This window comes from Oryzias melastigma, linkage group LG3 (genome assembly GCF_002922805.2).
Source record: "Oryzias melastigma strain HK-1 linkage group LG3, ASM292280v2, whole genome shotgun sequence".
Taxonomy (NCBI): Eukaryota; Metazoa; Chordata; class Actinopteri; order Beloniformes; family Adrianichthyidae; genus Oryzias; species Oryzias melastigma.
In genome coordinates, this window is record NC_050514.1 from 25,544,654 (window position 1) to 25,566,413 (window position 21,760).

Consider the following 21,760-nt stretch of genomic DNA (forward strand, 5'->3'; position numbering starts at 1 on the left):
CTTATTTATTTATTTATTTTACTCCAATGAAAATTGTATTTTGTGTGTTTTTAACATGTTCTTGTGCCATATAAAAATATACAAATATACTATACACATTAATTTATGATTCAAACTGCGTTTCTGAGTTTTTCTTAATTCATATCGAGTTGGACTAGAAAACTGGATGCTAGAAAATGCTCAGACTAATGACACAGCTACTGAAATGGGTGTGCCGAAGTCTGCTCTTCCCCTGCGCACACCCTGGCCCGCTCACGCCAGGTATTTGAGAAATTATGAGCCTTCAACACTCATGTGCTCCAGTATTGCTCGCCATTATGTTTGCGCCACTATTGTTAGTTTGGGGCTATAAGCATGCGCGTGAGTGTGCAAACAGAGCACTCAGCGACAGGGAGGGGGGCTGCTTGCTCTGTCTCAACAATCACGCCTACAAACCAAAATTTAATTTCTAGTGAGCTACTGTCGCTTTGGTTTAAATATGTCTTAAAAAACAACAAACCTTTTTGATTTTGACTAAAAACTGCACAAAGAGTTGACTTTGATTTTTTTTTTTTTTAATGATTTTACTAAATAAAAATGTAATGAAATAGTTACGCCTCTAACTTGGAAAAAATCCTTAAAGAAATATCTTACTTCAGTGTTTGAGCTGGAATACATTTTCTTTTTTTTTTGTTTGTTTTAAATGCAAAAGTTTTAAATTAGTGTTGTTCTGTTTTTTAAGCTATTACTGTTTAAGATGTATTTATAAATAAAAATGTATATTTGAAGCTTCCTGTTTTAGATTGTGGAAATGCAGTTTTTCTTACCTCATTGAAATTAATATATAAATACATTTATTTAAATTGAAAGGGCCTATACTTATGCTATTCTCAGCCTTTCAGAGTAAACTATATCCATATATATGATGATATATTATTACCTTTGGGACACTAAAGATTATTTAGTGAGTTATTTATTGTTAATACTGCTTTGAGTTTGTTTTTGGTGAGGAAATAACATCTTAATACACTTAAAAGTTGAAAAAAAGTTAATTTTGCATCATATAGACCTTTTAAGAAATTTTTTTCACGCATACATTTATTTATCATTTATTTATCATTTAAAAAGATACTTGCAATAAAACACTTCATATGTGAGCATAAATGAGAAATAATTTTGGAACTTTTAATTAATAATGTCATTTTAATTAAACCACCTTTTAGCTCCAACTGCCTTTATTCTTGAAGTTCTTCAGGTACTAGAAGGTTTTTGATGACATACTGTTAAAGGGATTTGTTGATGGTGGAGGCAAGGCAGTGCTATCCCTGCCATGCATAATATCCCACACACAGACACACAAACATGCATGAAGAGCGGACTGTCATTATCTATCCCCCTCTGTCTCTCTTCTGTCACTTTCCTCTTGTCACTCTTCATCAGGATCAAATTAAAACTCAGACCGGATATCCTCCTCTTTGGAGCCGTTTCTTGTTGATGAACCAGTGTCTTGGGTGGAATTAGTCATCCTGTTACATCAGATTCAGGGCCGAGCTACAACGACTGAGCTCTGAGGGGCTCGTCTCATCATCCCCGATGCCGATAGCACAACTGTCTCAACTGGCCAACTAAATGAATATAAATGTTGCTTTTAGAGTGGATGGAGATACATTCGTCAGACAAGAACGGAGGTTTATATAATTGCTACATAAAACAAACAAAAAACAGAGGAACTGACTTAACTAGAAATGATGGAGAGAGAGTTCAGAAAAGTAAAGCAGAGATTTTCTGATTTAAAACTGGGAGAGATAATATATAGCAAGCTTACTATATGCAAAATTCATTATTAACTTAGCGTCTCTATTGGAAGTAATCTATAGCTATTTGGTCTAGAATAGCTTAAAACATTTAACATTTAAATTGTTTCTTATTGATTTGCATTATAAATTCGCTAATAGAGAGATGACTCCCTCTACTATAGGCAGCTTTCAGTTATGAAATCACAAGTTGATTGCTCACGCGCTTTTATAGAAGTCAGCCATGTGACTTCACGCTTACACAGAGGGAGAGAGGCACCTTTCATTTCCACCACAGATTTGCCTTATTTAAATAAGGCAAATCAGCCAATCAGCTCCCCACTCAATGAACCATCTCCTAAACCAAGGAATGGTCTACCAGAGATAAGAAAAACCGGAATAAAAGACTTAATGGGCCATTATTGAGTTCACAATGAAAACTGCAAGCAACGGTGACAGGTCCTCAAAAGCATGAATAAGCCTTGCATGATATAAATAACCACAATGAACTTGCCCAAAAAAAACTATTACACTCAAATGTGTAATTCAGCTCAATGGTGCATCCTGGCTGCGAGCAGAGTCACGGTGGCTCTTTGTGATCCGAGTCCGCCAGGCCTGTTTAGACGGATGATGGAAGGGTGTTCCCTGTGGTCTACTCTCAGGCCTACTTCTCATTCCACCCTTGTGCTTCATCCACCATGACAGAATGCATGAGCATGACATTTTGGTCAAGGCATTTACAATGAGAAACCCACCCCCCCTCTGACCAGAAACTGTGAATCTACCTCAGTGGTTCAATGTCAGACGTGCACAGGTTAATATTAATCATAAAGATGGTAATCGCAGAGACCATAGTGTTGAAACTGAGGAAAAGTTGTATAAAAATAAATGCACTGCAAGCACTCTATCTGAGGGGAAAATAAATGTGTATCTGTTCTAAAGTTCAAGTCTATTTTATGACCCCAGAAATAGACTTTTTTTGTCTTTTGTAAGCTATTCTGTTGTAGTTTCAATTTTAGGCAACACTTTTGCTGTCGATCACTGATTGAGTTGCGGACAACCATCCAAACTCCTCCCATTTTGTTTCTGAGTTTCTATAAGATGCTGATATGTTTCTGAATGTACCTTTATCACGTGTGTCAAAGTCAAGGCCCGAGGGCCGGATCCGGTAATTTTAATCTCATTGTTATTAATGGCACGATGTTGTCATGCGCTTATTTCAATCTTGTATAATTTTGACAAAATATATTTTTATGGAGACTAAAATATTGAAAGTTATTTAAGCCTTCAAGTTGATTTATTCTGCAATAATATTCCTGCCTTTTTATTATTCATAATTATGTTGAAAAGTTACGGTTTTAAAAATTAGCCTTCTGCTAGCTTTTTGGACTATTTTGGCATTTACTAAGATTTTTTAGGTCATGTTGGAGTTTTCAGCTACATGCTAGCTGTTTTAGCTAATTTAGGCTTTTCTTTTTATGTTTTTAGGGTATTTTGGAGTTAGGCTAATATTTACACTCTAGCTGTTTTTGGCTAATTTTGGCTTTTTTTCATTTTTTAGGGATATTTTGAAGTTTAGCTATTTTTCAGCTACATGCTAGCTGTTTTGGCTAACCTATTTTTTTTTAGGTTTTTAGGTTAATTTGGGAATTAGCTAATATTTTAGCTGGCTATCAGTTTCACCATTTTCAGCTAGCATCTTTAGCGCCCAAATTCAGCTTACAGCATTCACACTAGCATTATCGCAGGTAATGCTATATATCTAGTTCATAATAATTTTAAAAAGTTACGGTTTTAAAGTTTTAAAAATGTTGTTTTAGAGTGTTCAATAAATGTTTATCCTGTTCGGCCCGCGACCTAAGGTGTGTTTTGGATTTTGGCCCTTTAGAATTTTGGGATTGACTTTGACACCCCTGACCCATGTCGTGTGTTGTAACATCTCATACATTCCAGAAACAAATGTGCAAACTAATCTTTCCTTGTCATCTATTGTTTAATAAGAGAAGCTTCCATCATTCTTTTTTTTTCTTAATAAAAAACTTACATTTAATTTGATAAAACTGATGTGTAGAGCATAGACAGAACATTTTAGCTCTCTTGTATCTTGGTCATGTATGACCCTACCACGAACCCTGCTAGGATTTCCACTATGAGGAAGAGTGATAAATGTCTTGACTATTTTCCAGTAATCTCTTCCACTCTAGAGTGATGGACTCCAAATGGACTGGTAATGGGCCGTGGCTAAACTTAGATATAATAGACAACAGAATTATCATCACTCAAATCATATTACTGTCACAATGAAGGTGGAGGACACAAATGCAGAAGATGAGGGTGGGCCAAGTAAAAATAATCCATCTATTAAATGTGGAGGAATCCAGCAAAAAGCACAGAGGGAGTAAAACTAAACTTAGATACAATCAGAAAAAAATGAAATTCAAACTGGTGAGGATACATAGCTTAAAAAAATGAATGCAAATCACAAGAAAACATGAGGTGTCATGAATGGAAGAGACCAGGTTCAGTTATAAAAAGTAATCTGATAATTAAACGTAAACATGGTTAAAAATTTAATTCGGAATCTAGTGAAAACAACAAAATCTAAGTAACAAAAAGAATCAGGACTGACCAGAAAGGTTGAGCAGAAACAAGTAAAGTTAGTTTGTTAAGTCTAAACATGGGTCAACTAATGTACCAGTGAAAGAATTATTTTCATAATAAATGCACATTAAAGATGTTAAAGAGAAATTCAAAATACGGTTGTCATGCAAAAGAAAGCAAAGCCATAAACATTAAACAGGTTCTTGAAACTATGAGTTTATTGTGGATGCAAAAGGGAAAGAGGAAATTGCTTGTCCTTCGATCAAGCTTCTAGTGGTCTTTTGAGGAAGGGCAACTTTTGTCACTTTTTCAGTTGCGAATAGATGGCAGACTTCCAATCACAATTTCTTTAGTCTCATTCCAGTACATCCATTCTTTCACATTTTTAGTTACTTTTCCTCTTTCTGCCACACTAATCTGCACTAGAGGTTGATATTTTGGTCAAGTTTCTCTGCTTTATATATCCTAATGGTATGTGTACATATGTACTCCCTACCAAAACCACACCCTGTAACCTGTCTTACTGTACCTATGAGGGTGAGTCACACCTTAAAAAAATAAAATCGATTAATCGATTGGAATCAATTTAAGCTTTACAGATCAACAATCAATTCATAAAAATACATATTGATTTAGCACATAAAGCTAAAGTCCACTAGCTTGATGCTAACATTCAATGGAATTTCCCTTTGGATGGCTAATGCTAACACTCAACCTAAACATACATTGCTGAATAAATAAACATCTTTATAAACTCATAGACATGAACTTTCCAAACTCTTTTAGGAAATATTTTTTAAAGTAACTATTTTTGGTCTAAAACAGTTTTTTTACTCATACTTTCTTCATTAGGAATAAGGTGTAACGCTATAATGCAATCACCACCTAGTGGCCAAACTGAAACGCTCTGAACATTTTTGTTTTAACTTCTCCTTTTGAGAATCCATGCACCTCTGTATGTTGATTATTTCACTAATGAATTTTAAAGTATGTAATCTGTATCAGATTAATATAATTATATTTAAAACATATAGTAGATAATTTATATATTTCTAAACAAATGTGTATAAATATGTAAACTGTAAACTCAAAATTGAATTGAATTGAGTGGATCGAAATAATAATAAAAAAAAATCTTAATCAGATTGATCCAGGCTCTTGAATCAAATCGTTTCTGGAAATTATTATCAATACTCAGCCCTAGTTGAAAGTAAAGGACACTAATCAAGTAAAACAGTTAATCTCTTGGACAAACAATCCCTCTTATCATGAGCCAAATCAACAAACGCACCACTCTGCTGAGATCAGAACTACTACAGATACTTCCGCTGCAAACCATGATGAACTGTGGTCCTCTTCCTACTGCAGTGCAGCCTTGCACCACTTTAAGTTTTATAGCTTGCCATATTAAAGTCAGTATGGCAGTCATAGTATAGACACACCATGACTGTTTCTTTATGACTAGCACAGCGCTCTTCTGGCTGCTTTCCCAGAGTGTACAAGCGACGCTTGTGGTCTTTGATCACACCCCCATATGCTCTCTCTTGACCACTGCGACCACCCTTAGAAACATCATCTGCTGCTGCCATCCGTGCCCTCAAAGCAGTATACATTTTCAAGGATGTTGTTGTTTTCGTTTCTAGATGTAAACTGACAGATGATCAACCATATTTTTCAACAAATTCTGATTTCCCAACACGCCAAGCTTAAACTGTTGTACTTTTTCTTGCCAGCTTGAACAGTTTTATGATTAATGAATGCTCAGGTCTTGCACTAGTTTCATCTCTATCAAATAAAAAATGCAAGTAAACATTGCTCCAAACAGACCACGTTGTTAGTGTGGGACAATGAAAGAGAAATGGTCCTCCTGTTTCTCATGTTCCTGCAGGTTACCTGTGTTGCTATGTAGCGAAAGTTGAAAAAGGAGAGCTGAAATGTAATTGAATGTACCTTAATTTGTCTGTAATCATAATTGATCCCAAAGATAGAAAATAATCAGATTTAAATTTGAGAATTTGAGGTTTTAAGGAGGTTTCCTCTTCCATTTATGAACATAAGGACTTGCTCAGTATTGAAAAAATAATATGTTCTTGTAGTGTTTTTTTCATAGTGGAGAAAATTTGTAAAAAAAAAAAAAAAAAAAATTCAATTTCTGAGTATTTTTATATATATATATATATATATATATATATATATAAGTAATTGTGAATCAAGAACAGATGCAAAAATGCTGTTGAAAAAGCCTTTAGGTGTGACATAAAAGCTACTACGATAATCCACAAGCTCCCTGCTGCGCCCCGTTCCAATGCATTCCAATGCAATGTTTTCCTCATCCAAGCTGGTATTTGGCTCAAAACTGTACGGATGTATAGCTCCAATATTGCTCTCTGTAATGTTAGGTTGGGGTTGTGAGGAGCTATAGGGATGTTGGGTAGTAAGGGCAGGCTTACACTGCCGCAACTCCCACTCACAACTCAGAGTCGAATTTCTGATTAAATTCCTGCCACTCTACAGAAACTTTGTTCTAGAAAATGACAGTTTATTTTATTTTGGCAAAAAACTGCATAATCATAATTTTAAAAAAATCTACTGGTAATGCTTTTTAAAACAGATCAAAAGATGATCAGAGTGGGACTTTGAAGGCACACTCCAATGAAAGACGTCTTTTTCTCATGATGAAGGACATGTATGAAATATGTAATAAAAGAAATGTGAGATTAAACTGCGTTTCTGAGTATTTCTTTATTCAAGTTTGCCATTTTGAAAAGATTGGGTTTGAGATTTAGCAACTGCCATGGGTGGAACAAAGTCTCCCTTCTCCGCTCGAATTCTAAAGCATTCACTTCCAGACGAATGCATCCATTAACGTCTTAATTTTCCTTGTCTGAGCTGCCATCTGGATCAAAACTGTACATCTGGATAGCTCCAATATTGCTCGCCTTTTTTTTGCTATGCTAATGTTAGCTTGAGCTTGTGAGATGCTACAAGCCAGCGAGAGATAGTGTAAACAAAGGACTGTTGGAAAATTAGTGAAGCTAAATTCTGCGCCAACATTCCTGCCCACAACCCAGAATCAAAATTAGTCAGTCTTAAAAAACAAACACTATCTTTTTGATTTTGGCTAAAAACTACATAATCAGAATTAAAACTGGAAACTATTTTGGAGCAATGAACAAAAGGAGAAGAGGTAAACTTTCTGCTTTCTGTGGTGAACTCACTGGTTTGAGTTTAGTTTGCTAAACAGCATCAAATTCAATTTGAATACAGTCAAGGCGAGCATTTATCATCATCAGCAGCACATATGCTGTAGTAAAGGGCTGCATTAATTGTGTCTGGGCTGCTGCTATCAGCACCAGAGGATATGCGCAGTTATTCTCTACCTGGATGCTGCACATTACCCCATCTGTTAGAGATGAGTTGGCAGCGAGCTTCATCTGATCTCTGCATGTCTGTGAGTTTGTGATCAAATCATCTGGAGCTACAGCACATTTTTCTCCTGTTCTGCAGTCTTTAAATAGATGGTCGTAAGCCATAACCAATAATTTAGCTGGATTTTCACATGGCTGTGTTTGTAATTTGATACCATGTCTGTAACATTACTATTTAATTAGTATACAACACTACAAATACTGTGTTATGTTTCTATGGTTGATTTTTTTTTTTTCATTGATTGTCTGACGTAACAGATTTTGATTAGAAAAAAATAAAAACCTGAGGAAAGCGAATCAGCTAAAGAAGCTCTTAGAACATGGAGAGCAGCACCTCCTCTGTAAAACACTGCATGTGTCTCTACACCCTCATCAATCACAGCTCCCCTGTTTACGCTGATGTACTCCTGTCAATTAAAAAGGAGCACTTGGCAATTCATCATCCTCCTTGTACAGCACTGCTGTACATGAAGTCCTTTTACAGGTTGGGTGTTCATAGCGTGCATTCACTCCATGGTGGCACTTTGATTACTTACAGTACATGTTGATTTCTGTTACAAAATGATGTTCATTGATGTAAGTAGCAGCGGTTTTCAGCTGGAAGAGTCGGCACAGGTGAAGCTGAAGGAAAAAAACACAACAATATCTTTTTTTTTTTTTGCCTCTTAGAGCCAAACTTTGAGATATACGAGTGTGCAAAGGCTTTACCTGCTTTTCAAGGCAGTTCTTCTACTGATTACAGCTGTGAAGGAAGATAGGGGAATGACCTTCCTACAGTATAGTCTGGGTGACAAACTGGGGATTTGCATGTCATTACTTGCCACAATTCTCACAGACATTATTCTCCACTCACTGGTTAAGTGCAAGAGACCTACCGAGAGCACAGACATAATAGAAATATAGCAGGAGTTATTGTTAAATGAAAATGCCATTCAGGGGCTGCAGCTATATACTGAAAGATAGCTTTTGTGCCTCAGGAATTTGCTGACTTTGAATATAGTTTCATAGAACTCGGGATTTGGGGAGTTTATAGCCTTTATAAATATATACATATATATATATATAAGAACTAAGGAGGTATTGCCAGACTACAGAAGATACTGGACTTAAAAAAGACATTAAAAATTAACATTAAAAGTACAAATTAAATCAATAAAAATATATATATATATACATTTATGTATTCATTCGTAAACAAATATTTATTCCTAATCCAAAATTAGTTTAGACTATAAAACAAATAAATATCAACGAACAAATGAAAACTTTAAACTAATAAAATTTATGAATTTGTGACAAATTAAATCAATGTGTCAAAAAGAAATATTGATAAATTTGACAAAAAGTATGTTTTGAGAAATAAAATTTGTTCTGTTGTTGAAGTCCTCTTAGATCTCTAAATATATATATATTTTTTTTATCCCCACTGACATTTGGAGAAAAAGTGAGCATCCAAAATAATAATCAAAATGATACCAATGTCACAGTTAGTGATGCCAATGATGATGTACTACTTCCTGACCACTTGGCCAAAAATGGAAACATGACAAATTAATAATTGATTGTAATCTATTCCTGACTGTAATGTCTGAAATCTTGTCAAGAGTTTTCTGATGTGTTTAGGGTAAGTTGAAATTGTCCCTTTTTTTAACTTTTTCAATTAGTGGCTTTGAAATAAGCTTGAAATATAAGATAAAAAACAGAAATAATAACAAAAAGTGCATTAATCTATTTTATATACATATATTTTATATTTATTGATATGGACTTACACATGCTTTTGTCTATATTTCTTTCTGTGTGATCTGACTAATCACTTTTGATTCAGTTCCAGGAGCCTAAACAAATACTGTCACTGTGTTTTATGATTTTAGCAAATACAAGAAAATTAACTTTTTAAATATATTTGTTATAAATGTGTTAGCAATTTCTGACCTTTCAATACAAGATTATCTTGTTCCCTTTTGGTCCAAACGTTGATTTTTAATCTTTGAATATTCTTTTATATTTACATAGGGATCAACACATTTAAAATGTTTTAATCTTTTGGATGATTTTTTGTATAAACTTGAAAGCTTAAAAGTCAATATTTTTTGTTATTATTATCTATTTTAAGTTTCTTTTTTAAAATAATTGACAGTAAACCATTCGGATTATGAAAGATTTTATTTGGATTTTTGCTATTTCTTTTGGAGAATAAAGCACTTTAAGCTGAAAAAGTTCAAAACTACAGACTTTGTAAAGCATTTAACTGAATTAATGTGCTTAAGTAAAATGAATAAAGGTTGCCACTGCTCAAGATTTTGAACTAAACCTCAAGGAGAGAAAATAGAGCTGAAAGGGAAGACAGCAGACAAAAAAGAGAGTGTGAGTGAGGATACTTCTATTCATTCTGAGAGGCACATTTTTCAGAGCATACCTCTGGCTTTATGCGAGCTCGTTGACAGAACTGAAGTGATGGGACCCGATGGTGCAGCAACTCCATACCTACAAACATGACATCAGTCCCTATCAGCAATTTTTCTTCTTCTTCTTAAAAAAAAAAAAAAAAAAAAAATAGTAAACACTCAAAAGACTTGTAGTTGAAAACAGTAAAGTGGTTTTGCAAACTGGAACGGAGTAAAAGCTGATGGAAATGCCTCCACGTTCTTTCTTCATCATCACCTACTGCAGAGAACAAAGTTACCCCCCTCCTGCTCACTCAAACCTCTTTAAAAGCAGGGAATGGGTTTTAATAAGCAGCAGAGTGGCTAGCAGTGCACACAGTGGTCTTCAATGGGATTAAAAGCCTTTGAATTGTTGAGACCATTAAATTCGACGCCATCCTAGAAGTCCTTTAGCGCCCTATGAGTATGTTTATCATAGGGATTAACAAACCCAGAGAACACATCACCCCTGAAGCACAACCACCTCTACTTGTAAAATGATTGTGCTTGTATGAGCCACTGGTGATAAGAGTGATTCAGCTGCACTGGAACTTAAAGCTCTGGTCCCAGTTCGCTGCGTGTTCCCATTGGATTGAATCCTACAGGGCAATTTATAAAAGCCTATTTTACATTTTTTTGGTGAGCTTAGAGCACAGCCGTCAAATCCAAATATAAGGCATAATGTGGGCAAAGAACAAACCAAAGGGATCTTGGGAAGTCCTGTGGAGAGGAGGTGGAAAAATCTCCTCTGAGGATGTATCACGCCTCTTGCAATCAAGAAAGATTTTAAGGATTTGACAGTCGGCGTGTTGAGTCATTAATCCAAACCATCTTCCTCTCCTCCAGATCTTCCATATGACCTATGACCTGGCCAGTGCCATGGTGCGAATAGTCAATCTGATTGGCATGATGCTGCTGCTGTGTCACTGGGACGGCTGCCTGCAGTTTCTGGTGCCCATGCTGCAGGACTTCCCCGCCGACTGCTGGGTGTCCAAAAATAAGATGGTGGTAAGTATTTCTGCTGCAACTGAGTTCTGCCGCCTGCACCAATCAGATTACGGTCTGTCTTATCTCATCCGTCACTTCAGTAATTACTGTACTAAAACCCTTAAGCTTCCTGGGAAAGATTGCATTGCATATCTGTCAATTCAAAACCGAAATCAAATGTATTTATCTGCTGCATTTGCCCACATTTATTCAATTTACTGATGATTCTACTTAGTAGGAGCTCCTGCCATGAGCGATTTTTTTTGTGTGGAAGGAGGTTGCGGTCAGGACATTGATTTTCTGAAGAGGACAAAAAAACTCCACATAAAACTCAACCCAATACTGGTTGAGTTTTATGCAGCGGCTTCCACTGAGCTGTCATGCTGTGTTTTAAATTGATGTATTATCAAGCAGCTGCTGTTGAACGGCCTTTTGTTAAAGGGTGACTAATTGTGAAGTGTTTTCATTTTAGTAGTTTACAAAAGTAGATTGCGTCACACTGGATGTACAATCCACCACCTCGTGTGGCGTCATTGCGGGACTGCATGCTGTTCAATATTTTGTACTATAATTTGGATTGGTGAAGATTTATGCTTTTGGTAAACTGTCTCAGTAAATCAATATATATTTAGTTTGAACTCAGTAGTTGATGGCCTGTCAATACAGGCTATTATGTTTCTTTTGCTCACGCTGTTGTAAGTAAAAGCTTGCCAATATATGTTCCTAGGTAACATATCCAAGACAAATTTTATGTAGGTACAGTAGTAATGGTTGCTTGCTTTTTCTTAACCCTTTAACAGTGGAGCTCCAGTGTTTATGTTCCTTGATTTACTGTAACTTTTCAATCGCTCACATGATCAACGTAATTCCAGTAGATTCTGAAGGAGAAAAGCGTCTCGTTGAGCCGCTTTTCTCCTTCAGAATCTACTGGAATTACGTTGATCATAGTAACAATTGAAAAGTTATGTCAAAGATTTTCTGTTTAAGCATTTAAAGACTCTCCTGGATGAAAATGGTGTTTTTAACATGTTCTTGTGGCACTTTTTTCTAATGGTATATAACAAAAATTAAGCTTAAAGTTGCATTTCTGAGCATTGTTTCATTCAAATGTGAATGACGCAAAAATGCTGTTGGAAGAAGTTTGTTGGTGTGATGTACAAGATTTGGAAAGGTCCCTGCTTTGCTTCAATAGCCATTATACATTTGTGCAAAATGTATTGAAATTCTAGGAATTAAAAAAAAATACACACACTCGAAAAGTTTTATTAAGTCATAATTTTGCACAAACCAACTCACGTAATAAGTCATTATAAACACTTTTTTTTCTTATTTGATTCACTAAAAGGGAGCATTTGGGTCTTAGCTAGTCCACTGACAGTCTCATCAGATACATGTGAGAAGCCGGTTTAAAAAAATAACCATTCTAACAAGAGAGCAGCTGGATCTTTTTCTGTTTGAAAACATGACAAGATTCATTTAAGCTCAATTTACGCGCTCATCTTCAAAGGAGACGTCTGCGTCTAATTCAGGCTGCCAGCTTGAAAAGTGCGGCTACAGATGAAACTTTGGTTGGTGATTTTACAGAGGAGCTGTACAATTCCCAATGATACGCAACTTATAAGGAGCTGTGAACGCCATGGGTCCTCTAGTGGCGCCCGCTCTGAAGCGCTCAGGTCAGACACTTCATATCAAGAAGCGCATTTATTTAGAAAAAAGTGTTTTCATTTCAGTTTTGCGAACAATGTCTATTGCCCCATTTACCACCTCCTCTAAACTTTTTTTAGAAAAATTTGATTTTTTTTTTTTTGATTGTGGTGTTTTCATTAGGAGAATTTATTATAGAAATTCAAATTTGTGAAATTTCAGAGTTGATGGAAACGCAGCTATTGTGGTGCAACCTTATCCATGTACAAACGTTTATTTTAATAGTCGACTGATCACCGATTATTTTTTCCGATTAGTTGACTAATCGGGTCAAAGTGGATGGAAAGCACACATCTTAGCCATCATTAGCTCTAAACTAAAGACCATTAAAACGATTGTTTATTAAACTTTTACTGATTCGTGCAGCCTCTGTCCTTCATTAGTTTCTGGTATTAAAACAAGATTAAAAAAATGAGGTCGGCATCTGAAACAAGGAGCTATTTTTCACAAAAGATAAAGTTTTTGTCTCACTGACTCAAATATAACAAAAGTCAATTTTTCTGGTGCTGACCGCACAACTTTGTTCAACTTTACTACATTCTGACTCCATATAATATTAAGTGACAACTAATCAACTATTAAATTAGTCGCCAACTATTTTAATAGTCGATTAGTCATCGATTAGTCAACTAATCGTGGCAGCCCTGGCATGGACGTCTTCATTTTTTCTCGTCTGAGCTGGAATCTAGCTCAGAACTGTATGGGTGGATAGTTCAGATATTGCTCGCCATTTTTGTTGCACTAGTAATGTTAGGTTGGGGGTGTGAGGGGCTGTAAGCTAGCGGGACAGCACATAAACAGATGGATTTTGGGAAGTAGGAGTGGGCTTACTCCGCGCCAACTCCCCTACCCACAAATCAGGCACATTTCTTAAGAACTCCTGCTGCTCTGCAGGAACTATGTCCTAGAACCTGACACAGGTTTTTTGATTTTGACTAAAAAGCCATAATGATAATTAAAAGATCACTGGGAATGCATTTACAAAAATGATCAGAGTAGGACTTTAGCTCAACCATCACATTTAGAAAATATTATTTAAATCACTGATTTAAATAATATATTTTTTATTATTTATTGAACATTTATTATTGATTTTATTATCGATTTTATCTTAGTTGGGTTGTTAAAGGGTTAAACCTCCTCTGAAGACCCACTCCAATCATCCTTTGATCCATTGTAAAAGTATTCCCATTTGTCTTTTTTATTATAATTAGAGTTAGACCTTGAATCGATCAATTCAAGTCTGTTGTTTTAGACGATATATTTTTGAGAAAATTTAGATTTTATTTTTCCAACGCTTTCCTTTCTTGGGCTTCTGTTGCTCAAAGTAAGGTTAGCCTTCCCGTCTATCGCAAAGTGCAGTTGTAAAAGCGGCAGCTAGTAAAAAGGAGCTTCCTGCATGAGGCAGAGAGAGAAAAAAGCAGCTTTCGCAACTAAAACGAGAAGTGCAGAGTTCATGTTGTGTTTCTCTTTGAGATGCTCAGCTAGCGGTAGCTCAAAAAGCACCTGCTGCATTCTTCCACCAACATTTTTAAAGCTTTTATTTAGTTGTAATTTATGTTTGAGCCAATTTCTAAAGAAAATCTTAAAACAAATAGTTTTTGTCAAATATATTCTGTTATTTGTAATTTTTGTTAAAGAAAGTAAAAGCAGGGAGAAAAAAACGATTAAAATCGAAAATCTAATTTGGAATCTTTTTTTTTTTTTAATTTAATTTAATTTTTTAGTTTTTATTTTTTGGCCATATTGCCCTAGTTATAATGCAGTTTTTAGCCAAAATAAAAAAAGAATTCTAGAACATTCTTTCTCAGAGCGATAGTATTTTATTAGAAATTCATCTGGACTGCTGATGTGGAGCAATCCTGCTCTCTCTTCCCATTACTGAGAGTTAACCGTTTACACACTCTCCCGCTAGCTTACAGCCCACTCAAACTCTCAATTTCACTTTACTAGTGCAACAAAAATGGCGAGCAATATTAAATATATAAATGCATCTAGTCTTCATAACAATGAATGCATCAGAATGGAGCGTACCTTGTGGGAGCCCAGTGTATTTTTTATGCAACAAATCTCTTTTCCAAGCTTTTTTTTTTTTTTTTTGCGTCCGCTCCTGATTCACAGTGATTTGAATAAATAAAAACTCAAGAATTCGATTTTGAGCTTAATTTTCTTTAGATATGTCTTCTGTCATCAGAAAAATGCATGAAGAACATGTTAAAATGTTTTCTTCAGAGTGGGTCTTTAATATTCTGACAGCTTTAGCTTCAGCAGTGATATCTGAGAATCCATTATCCTAAAATTAAAAGAAAAAACTTGATTTAAATGTTCATGAGCCAGAGTAGGCAATTAAACTTTCACTGTCATAGAAAATATTTCATGGGTAGTTAGATCTTTCAAGGTATGATGTTTTTGGTTCATCACACTTTACAGCTTCTCTGACAGGATCAGTTGTTTCACTGAATCTGCCTCTTTTATTCTTAAGCATAACAAAAGACACCATCCCCTGAGATGTTCCCAAGTTGGGCTAAATTTAGCTTCGTTTTCATGTCTTTGTGCAGGGATACAGAATAATGTGTGGAGGTGTTGCTCAGGGACAGTGTCAGTGCTGGGGATCAAAGTATCAACCAGAGTCTACTGATCAAACTTAAGATTGGGATTTAAAAGAACAAAGATAAAAGAAAAAGTTTTTGCAAACCTTTTTTCTTTTTCATGTTATTTTATAAATAGGACTTGAAAGCCTTTCTAATGCTGGCTTTTTATTTTTCACCACATTTTGAATCAGCTTCATCATTGGGTTTTCCAGAAATATGTGCTTTATTTATACTGGGGATGCAGTGAAAAAAATCGATTTAGCGATCTATAGCAATATTTCATTTGGCGATACTTGTATTGATTTAAAATACCGACATGGTGATATTTAGTTAATTATTCATCAGCGTTTTTCTTACTTTTTTCTCTTATGGTGAAAAATATTGTATTGTGTAAATCAGACAATATTGACTGTATTCACCCTTTAAGAACAAATAATCAAGAAAAGCACCATCAATTTACTTGGGTAAAAGCCATTTTTTATGAGATACAGTTGCAGTGCTTAATGTAGTTGTCATTAAATATAATTACTTTTTTAAATTTATTTCTATAAATTAAAATTCAGTTAGAATTTTTTTCTAACTCACACTTAAACAAAAAAAAGTGAAAAATTCTTCAGGTATAGTCTTGGGATACATCGCGATACATATCGGGCATCACGATATGTATCGTATCACCAGGCTCTTACCAATACACACCCCTAATTTATAGAAAATTCTTTATATTTTGATTTAGAAATGGTTTATTTGAAGCATCCAATCAAATAAATAATAATATAAATCAAGACAAACCACAGAAATATATATCAGTACAGACATATCAAAGTTAGGATAATTAGTCATAAAAGTAATTGGAAAGTACGCAAACATCCCGAGTTTTGCATTATGTACAGTTGTAAATAATAGAGTTATTATTATTATTTTTTTTTTATCATAAACAAGCATTTTCAATCTTATGCATATTGTACTTGACATGAGTTTGGTACAGTGAGGAAAAAGATCTTTTAGAATATTGCCTCAAATAGTCTTTTGGTTTTACTAAAGCTGAACTTGAATATTCCTCTCGGTTCTAATTGAAAACAAATTTCCCTCCTGTGTTTTTAACTAGATTCTGAAATGTAATGAGATAAATTCATAATGTACTTTGTAATCTGTGGAAGTGTACCCTCTGGTTAGCATTAAACCAGAGTTTGTTTTGCTATCTTAATAATCAAATTACTTGGAAAAAAATATTATTTTTGGATGAAACAATGTGATTATTAATGAGTTTGTCCCATTTTGTTTGGCTGACACTATCTGGTAGACATGGATGCGGTAAGTGTTTACAGACTCATCCACAGTTATTAAATAATTAGCGACTTCTTTTTTCTCTTCAGTAGTTTCTTTATTACCTTACTGGGTCATTGGACCTTACTTTTTTTTCAGGAGGGGACTAACCAGATAGCTTTCTGTCTTAGCCTTTCTGCGGTGGAAATGAGTTTGAAAGCAATTTGGACATGTCACCTCCAGGAGAGAGTTGATATTGATTTGCCATGAACCACCGCTGGGATTTTAAGGAGAAGGGCCTATTTATCTACAAATGAGAAAACTCAGAGAGAAATCACATTTTTCTAAATAGCTGACCTACTTTGCTGTCATGCAAAGCTCCACTGTCTCACACTCTTTATGTCCACTCCACTTTACGTCCACTCCCAGGATTCTGTTTCAGGCTCCTATCCAAATGTCTGCTTGCTCTCTGTTACTAAGCGTCCCAGATTGAACAACAGATTGAAGCAGACCAAAAAACTGCCAATAGTTTTTTTTGTCTGTAAATGATCTTGTTTGTCTGTAAGCAGTGATTGACCTTTAATTTGCAATCAACCCAGTAATTTAGGACAGTCAACGAGTGTTTTGGTGTTCCTCACTCAGTTTATCTTCTCTATTTCCTCCAGAACGACACTTGGGGACAGCAGTACTCCTACGCACTTTTCAAAGCTATGAGCCACATGTTGTGTATCGGGTATGGCATGTACCCCCCAGTGGGAATGACCGACGTGTGGCTGACCATCCTCAGCATGATTGTGGGTGCTACATGCTACGCCATGTTCGTCGGCCACGCCACAGCGCTCATCCAATCCCTGGACTCCTCTCGACGGCAATACCAGGAGAAGGTGAGTCCTGATCTTCCCTTTGTCCATCTTGCTTTACTTTATGTGAAAGAGATTGCACTGCTGGGAGGGTGGGAGGCTGGCTTATCCTGAGATGAAATCTCACTTGTTCCACTTGTAACATTGAATGTCATTGATCTATGAACAGGGAATGAACTCACACGCTCCTTGTTGTAGCAGTTCTGTTGGAAGTCGAGCAGAGGAGGGAAAAACAAACACCATCTGTCTTCTAAAATACTAGTTTGGAAAGTCGCACTTCTTTAGAGAAAATCGACAACTTTGTCCTCTGTACTCCCAGAGAGATAATGATATCTTGGGAAGGAGTCAAGATTCTCTGGATCTAAAAATGCAAATTTTTGTACTAGGAAAAGAGTAAAAATTGCAATTTTTTTAGTTTTATCCCTAATCCCTAACTAATAAAAAAATATATAGTGCGGGACTATCTAGTGCCCTGGATTTTAAAAGCAATTTGGACACCAAGCTCACTACTTTTCTTTTGTTTAGATACTGTAACACTGGATAGGACATCACCAAGTTCACAAATTGTAAATCAAATCAATACGAACATTTTATGATATCAATTTGTGACTCCACTGTGTTCCGATGATAAAAATGTAAATGGTTTATCAAAAATTACATTTAAACATATTTTTTTTTTTGCAAAAATTCCTCAACTGCAGTGCATTGTGGTCTATATCACTAATGTAATGAGCATTGATGCACGCAAACAAATATGAAAGTGACTATTTGCAAGTAGTTTTCTAAATATGTACGGCCAGTCCTGAACTGTTTTTATTTGCTGCTCTTATTTTGAAAGCTGAAAATACGTGGCTTAAACATCATTACGCTTGCTAAACATTCTTGTTTTTTACAATCATCCCTTTAAAATATCCCCTAAAACAACAACAAAACACAGCCTTTGACTCAATTAAAATCCGTGTGAGCAAGACAGCTACGTGCATATTTGCCGCACGTATTACATGTGGCCAACATCTGATTTTTTTTGTGATTTTATTTTTCCGACATGCCAATAACAATTCAGCAAGGAAACACAATTGAAAAATAAATGGAAAAAAAAACATCTTGAAAATATAACATTAACAAAAGAATGAGAACATAATTTTCCGTCAGTTTCTGTGCGTTTACACTTAAAATATGTGGGAATAACGTCAGCCAAAATAAAAACGGTTAGAATTATATATCCACTCAAATGAGAGGTCGGTATTTTCAAAAGAATCTCCATTATTTGAGGATATCATACATTTATATTTTAATTTGTGAAAGATGAAACGAATGCTGTTACGTAGGACATTTATAAAATAAATAATGTACAATTTTCTGTTACAAATGGTGAGTTTACCTTTTATTATTTACATAAAATTGCTTTAAACAGCGTTCAGTTCTCTGCTTTGCGGTTCTAAATCCTTAAACAGGAAGTAACTTTTCACACAGTTGGAAATGTGGCCATTTTTTCTGACATCACCATGAAAAGGATCTATTGAGAAATGAATAGCTAAAACTTTGTCTTTATATTTGTCAGAATCCCCAATCTCGCTCTACAACTTTAATATTTTTTCCGTAGTACAAGTTATCAATTTATAAACTCACAATCAGATACCTCAATGACATGTTCAAGACGTTTGATTGGACTTCCAACAAGCTAACTTTTGATTGGGGAGAGTGGTTGCCATAGAAATGTCGACACAGACCGACTCGGACCAATTCCAAATTTCTTTGTATATTGCAAAAAAAAAGCTGACTTTTGTTTTGTTGGAGCCAGAAGTAACCAATTTTCTCAATTTTTGAAACCCATTCTTTGAGTTATAAGTGAAGAAAAACAACAGACACATAAACACAGCAGCCTCCCCAGTTTAAGGGGTAGCTGTCTGAAGCCTGAGACGAGCTGCACGCTGATCGTTTCATGTCCTTTGAGGGCCCAGCGTGGGTGATAATGAGATGAGCTGCTGGGCTACCACAGTGTCCTGTCTGCGGCAAAGGGGAGACCAGAGAGGGTGATCTCCAGGGAATGAAGACAGTGGTTTGAGAGATCACACCTAAATAAAACAGAGTAGGGAACGATGGGGAAAGACGCTAAGCAAACAGGAAATGGATGCATGGTGTTATGTCTCGCAATATAAAGAAAGTCACACTGCTGCCAAGTGAACTGAACATCTGGCCCTTCTCTGCACCACTCAGCATGTGCTACCAACGCCATTGGCTGCCATTTCCGGGATCACCCCTTCAGGCACCATAAGATTCTCTCCGCCATCTGAAAAGGGTCCCCTGAGCTTCCCTCTGCGCCGCAATATCTGTCAGCATAAAGGCTATTACTGCGCACTGCAACTCCCACATTTATCTTCTCACAAGGCTCGGCGATCCAGTCAGACACGTGCAGTGTCCGCTGCCTGCAGGACAGTCAGTTATCTTGTCTAGAGTGGTGTAGGATTCACTTCTCTGCTCATCGGGGTCAGGCTCTTCTAAGAAGAAAACCTGCTTTATCCATTGCATTAGTTGTGTGACAACAAGATCTTCTTCAAGGAGGTTTCCCGCTGTTTTTCCATGTTAGACTAATGCCAGTAATCCATGTGCTCAATAAGTGCACAAGCCATGGAGTTCTGAGAAGACAGGTGGCTGTTTTTAGATTGGCCAGTGGGCTGTTACGACAGGGTGCCCGTGTTTCTTGAGTCTTTGTGAGCTGTTATCATTAAGGAAATCACTCTGTGGGGGGGTAATGCTGGTAATTTGAAACTGAAAACTACAACGCCTGATAGGCCATGTAAAATATCCTGACACTAACCCAGAAAAGAATGTTAAAAGTAGAGGTTTACATGGAAAAAAAATGTAAAAACAAGCCAAAAATTGTGAATAAAAATGTGCTTAAAGCACAATAATAGTTTATTCAATTAAAGTGTATTTCTTTTTCCCCAGCTGACTGCTGTTTCTCATCCCAGACTTACAAATATAATTTTGGATGATCATTTAAGTCTAAATATAATTGGAATGTGTAAATATATGAATTTTTGAGGAAATCTGGTAGTCAAAATTGATGACTTTTGAGGATTGTATTGAAATTCTCAAGTTATTGTTATGTAATCAAATATTTTCTCTAATACCAATGCATTATAACTGTTATTTTTGTTCTAAAATTATAAACACTGAGACAAAACAAGAAGAGTATCAAATACAAAGGTGTTTTATGCTCTCAGCTAAGATTTGAAATTAGAAAACATGAAATCAATCCATGAAGGGGAAATAAAATGTAAAGAAGTCTTTGATTTATTGGAGGCTCTATCATTAAAATTTGGCACAAATTAATTGTTTGATCAGAAAATACAAAGTGTTCTGTTACATGTACAATAAGTTAATTTTGGAATTTTAGGTCATATTTTGAATTAAAAAATACAAAAGTTTATTCTTCTTTTAATGTTTATTTCCTTCATAAATTCAACATTTTTTACCGACTAAAGTTTAAAGTCACTATTTATGTTTATCTTTTTTTTGTCCTTTTATTCCTTGCTGCTCCCCCCATTCCCAATTCCCTTTCCTCCCAAGCAAATATCCAAGCAAATGCAAATTTTTGCCAAATAAATTATAAATAATTCATTTCCCAATAGAGATGTCGACCACTTAATTATACTTTCTAAACATTTATTTTTCCCTCTCTGTTCTCTTCTGTGAGGCACGGGGAAACACATGGGTCAAATAACAAAGCTAACTGAAGATCTCAGTATTTCATGACAAATTTTTGCATGAATTAGAAAAAAATTAGGAATCAGAGGGTGTATGTAAAGTTGTCTGTGAATATTTATGAACTAGCTAGTTTATCATGACCTCCTGCCTCAGTGGTAGCCTCCATGTGAAGCGCTTCCTCCTGTAATGGAGCCATTAAAGTACTCATTCTCACAGCTCTCAGGTAAGTGCATCGGCCACTTACAGATTACAGAAGAGACAGAAATATGACAACATCTCTATGAATAATTCAGTCACAATTTTGTCATTTTATGGATTGAATAAGACGGAAACACAAAATCACAATAGTAGTTAACCTTCACTAAATAGTAAAAGTTTAAGTCTCTAAAGGAGAGCAGATGGAAAACAAATGTTCCA

General features: G+C 35.5%; 1 protein-coding gene across 1 annotated transcript in view; it reads left to right on the forward strand.

Moving 5' to 3' along the window:
* hcn4 (hyperpolarization activated cyclic nucleotide-gated potassium channel 4) overlaps window positions 1-21,760 on the forward strand; it is a 92,486-nt gene that overhangs the window by 36,398 nt on the left and 34,328 nt on the right. The window contains exons 3-4 of the mRNA XM_024295907.2: window positions 11,074-11,235; window positions 17,438-17,656. Of these exons, the coding sequence (XP_024151675.1) occupies window positions 11,074-11,235; window positions 17,438-17,656 (381 nt within the window). The remainder of the gene's footprint in view (window positions 1-11,073; window positions 11,236-17,437; window positions 17,657-21,760) is intronic.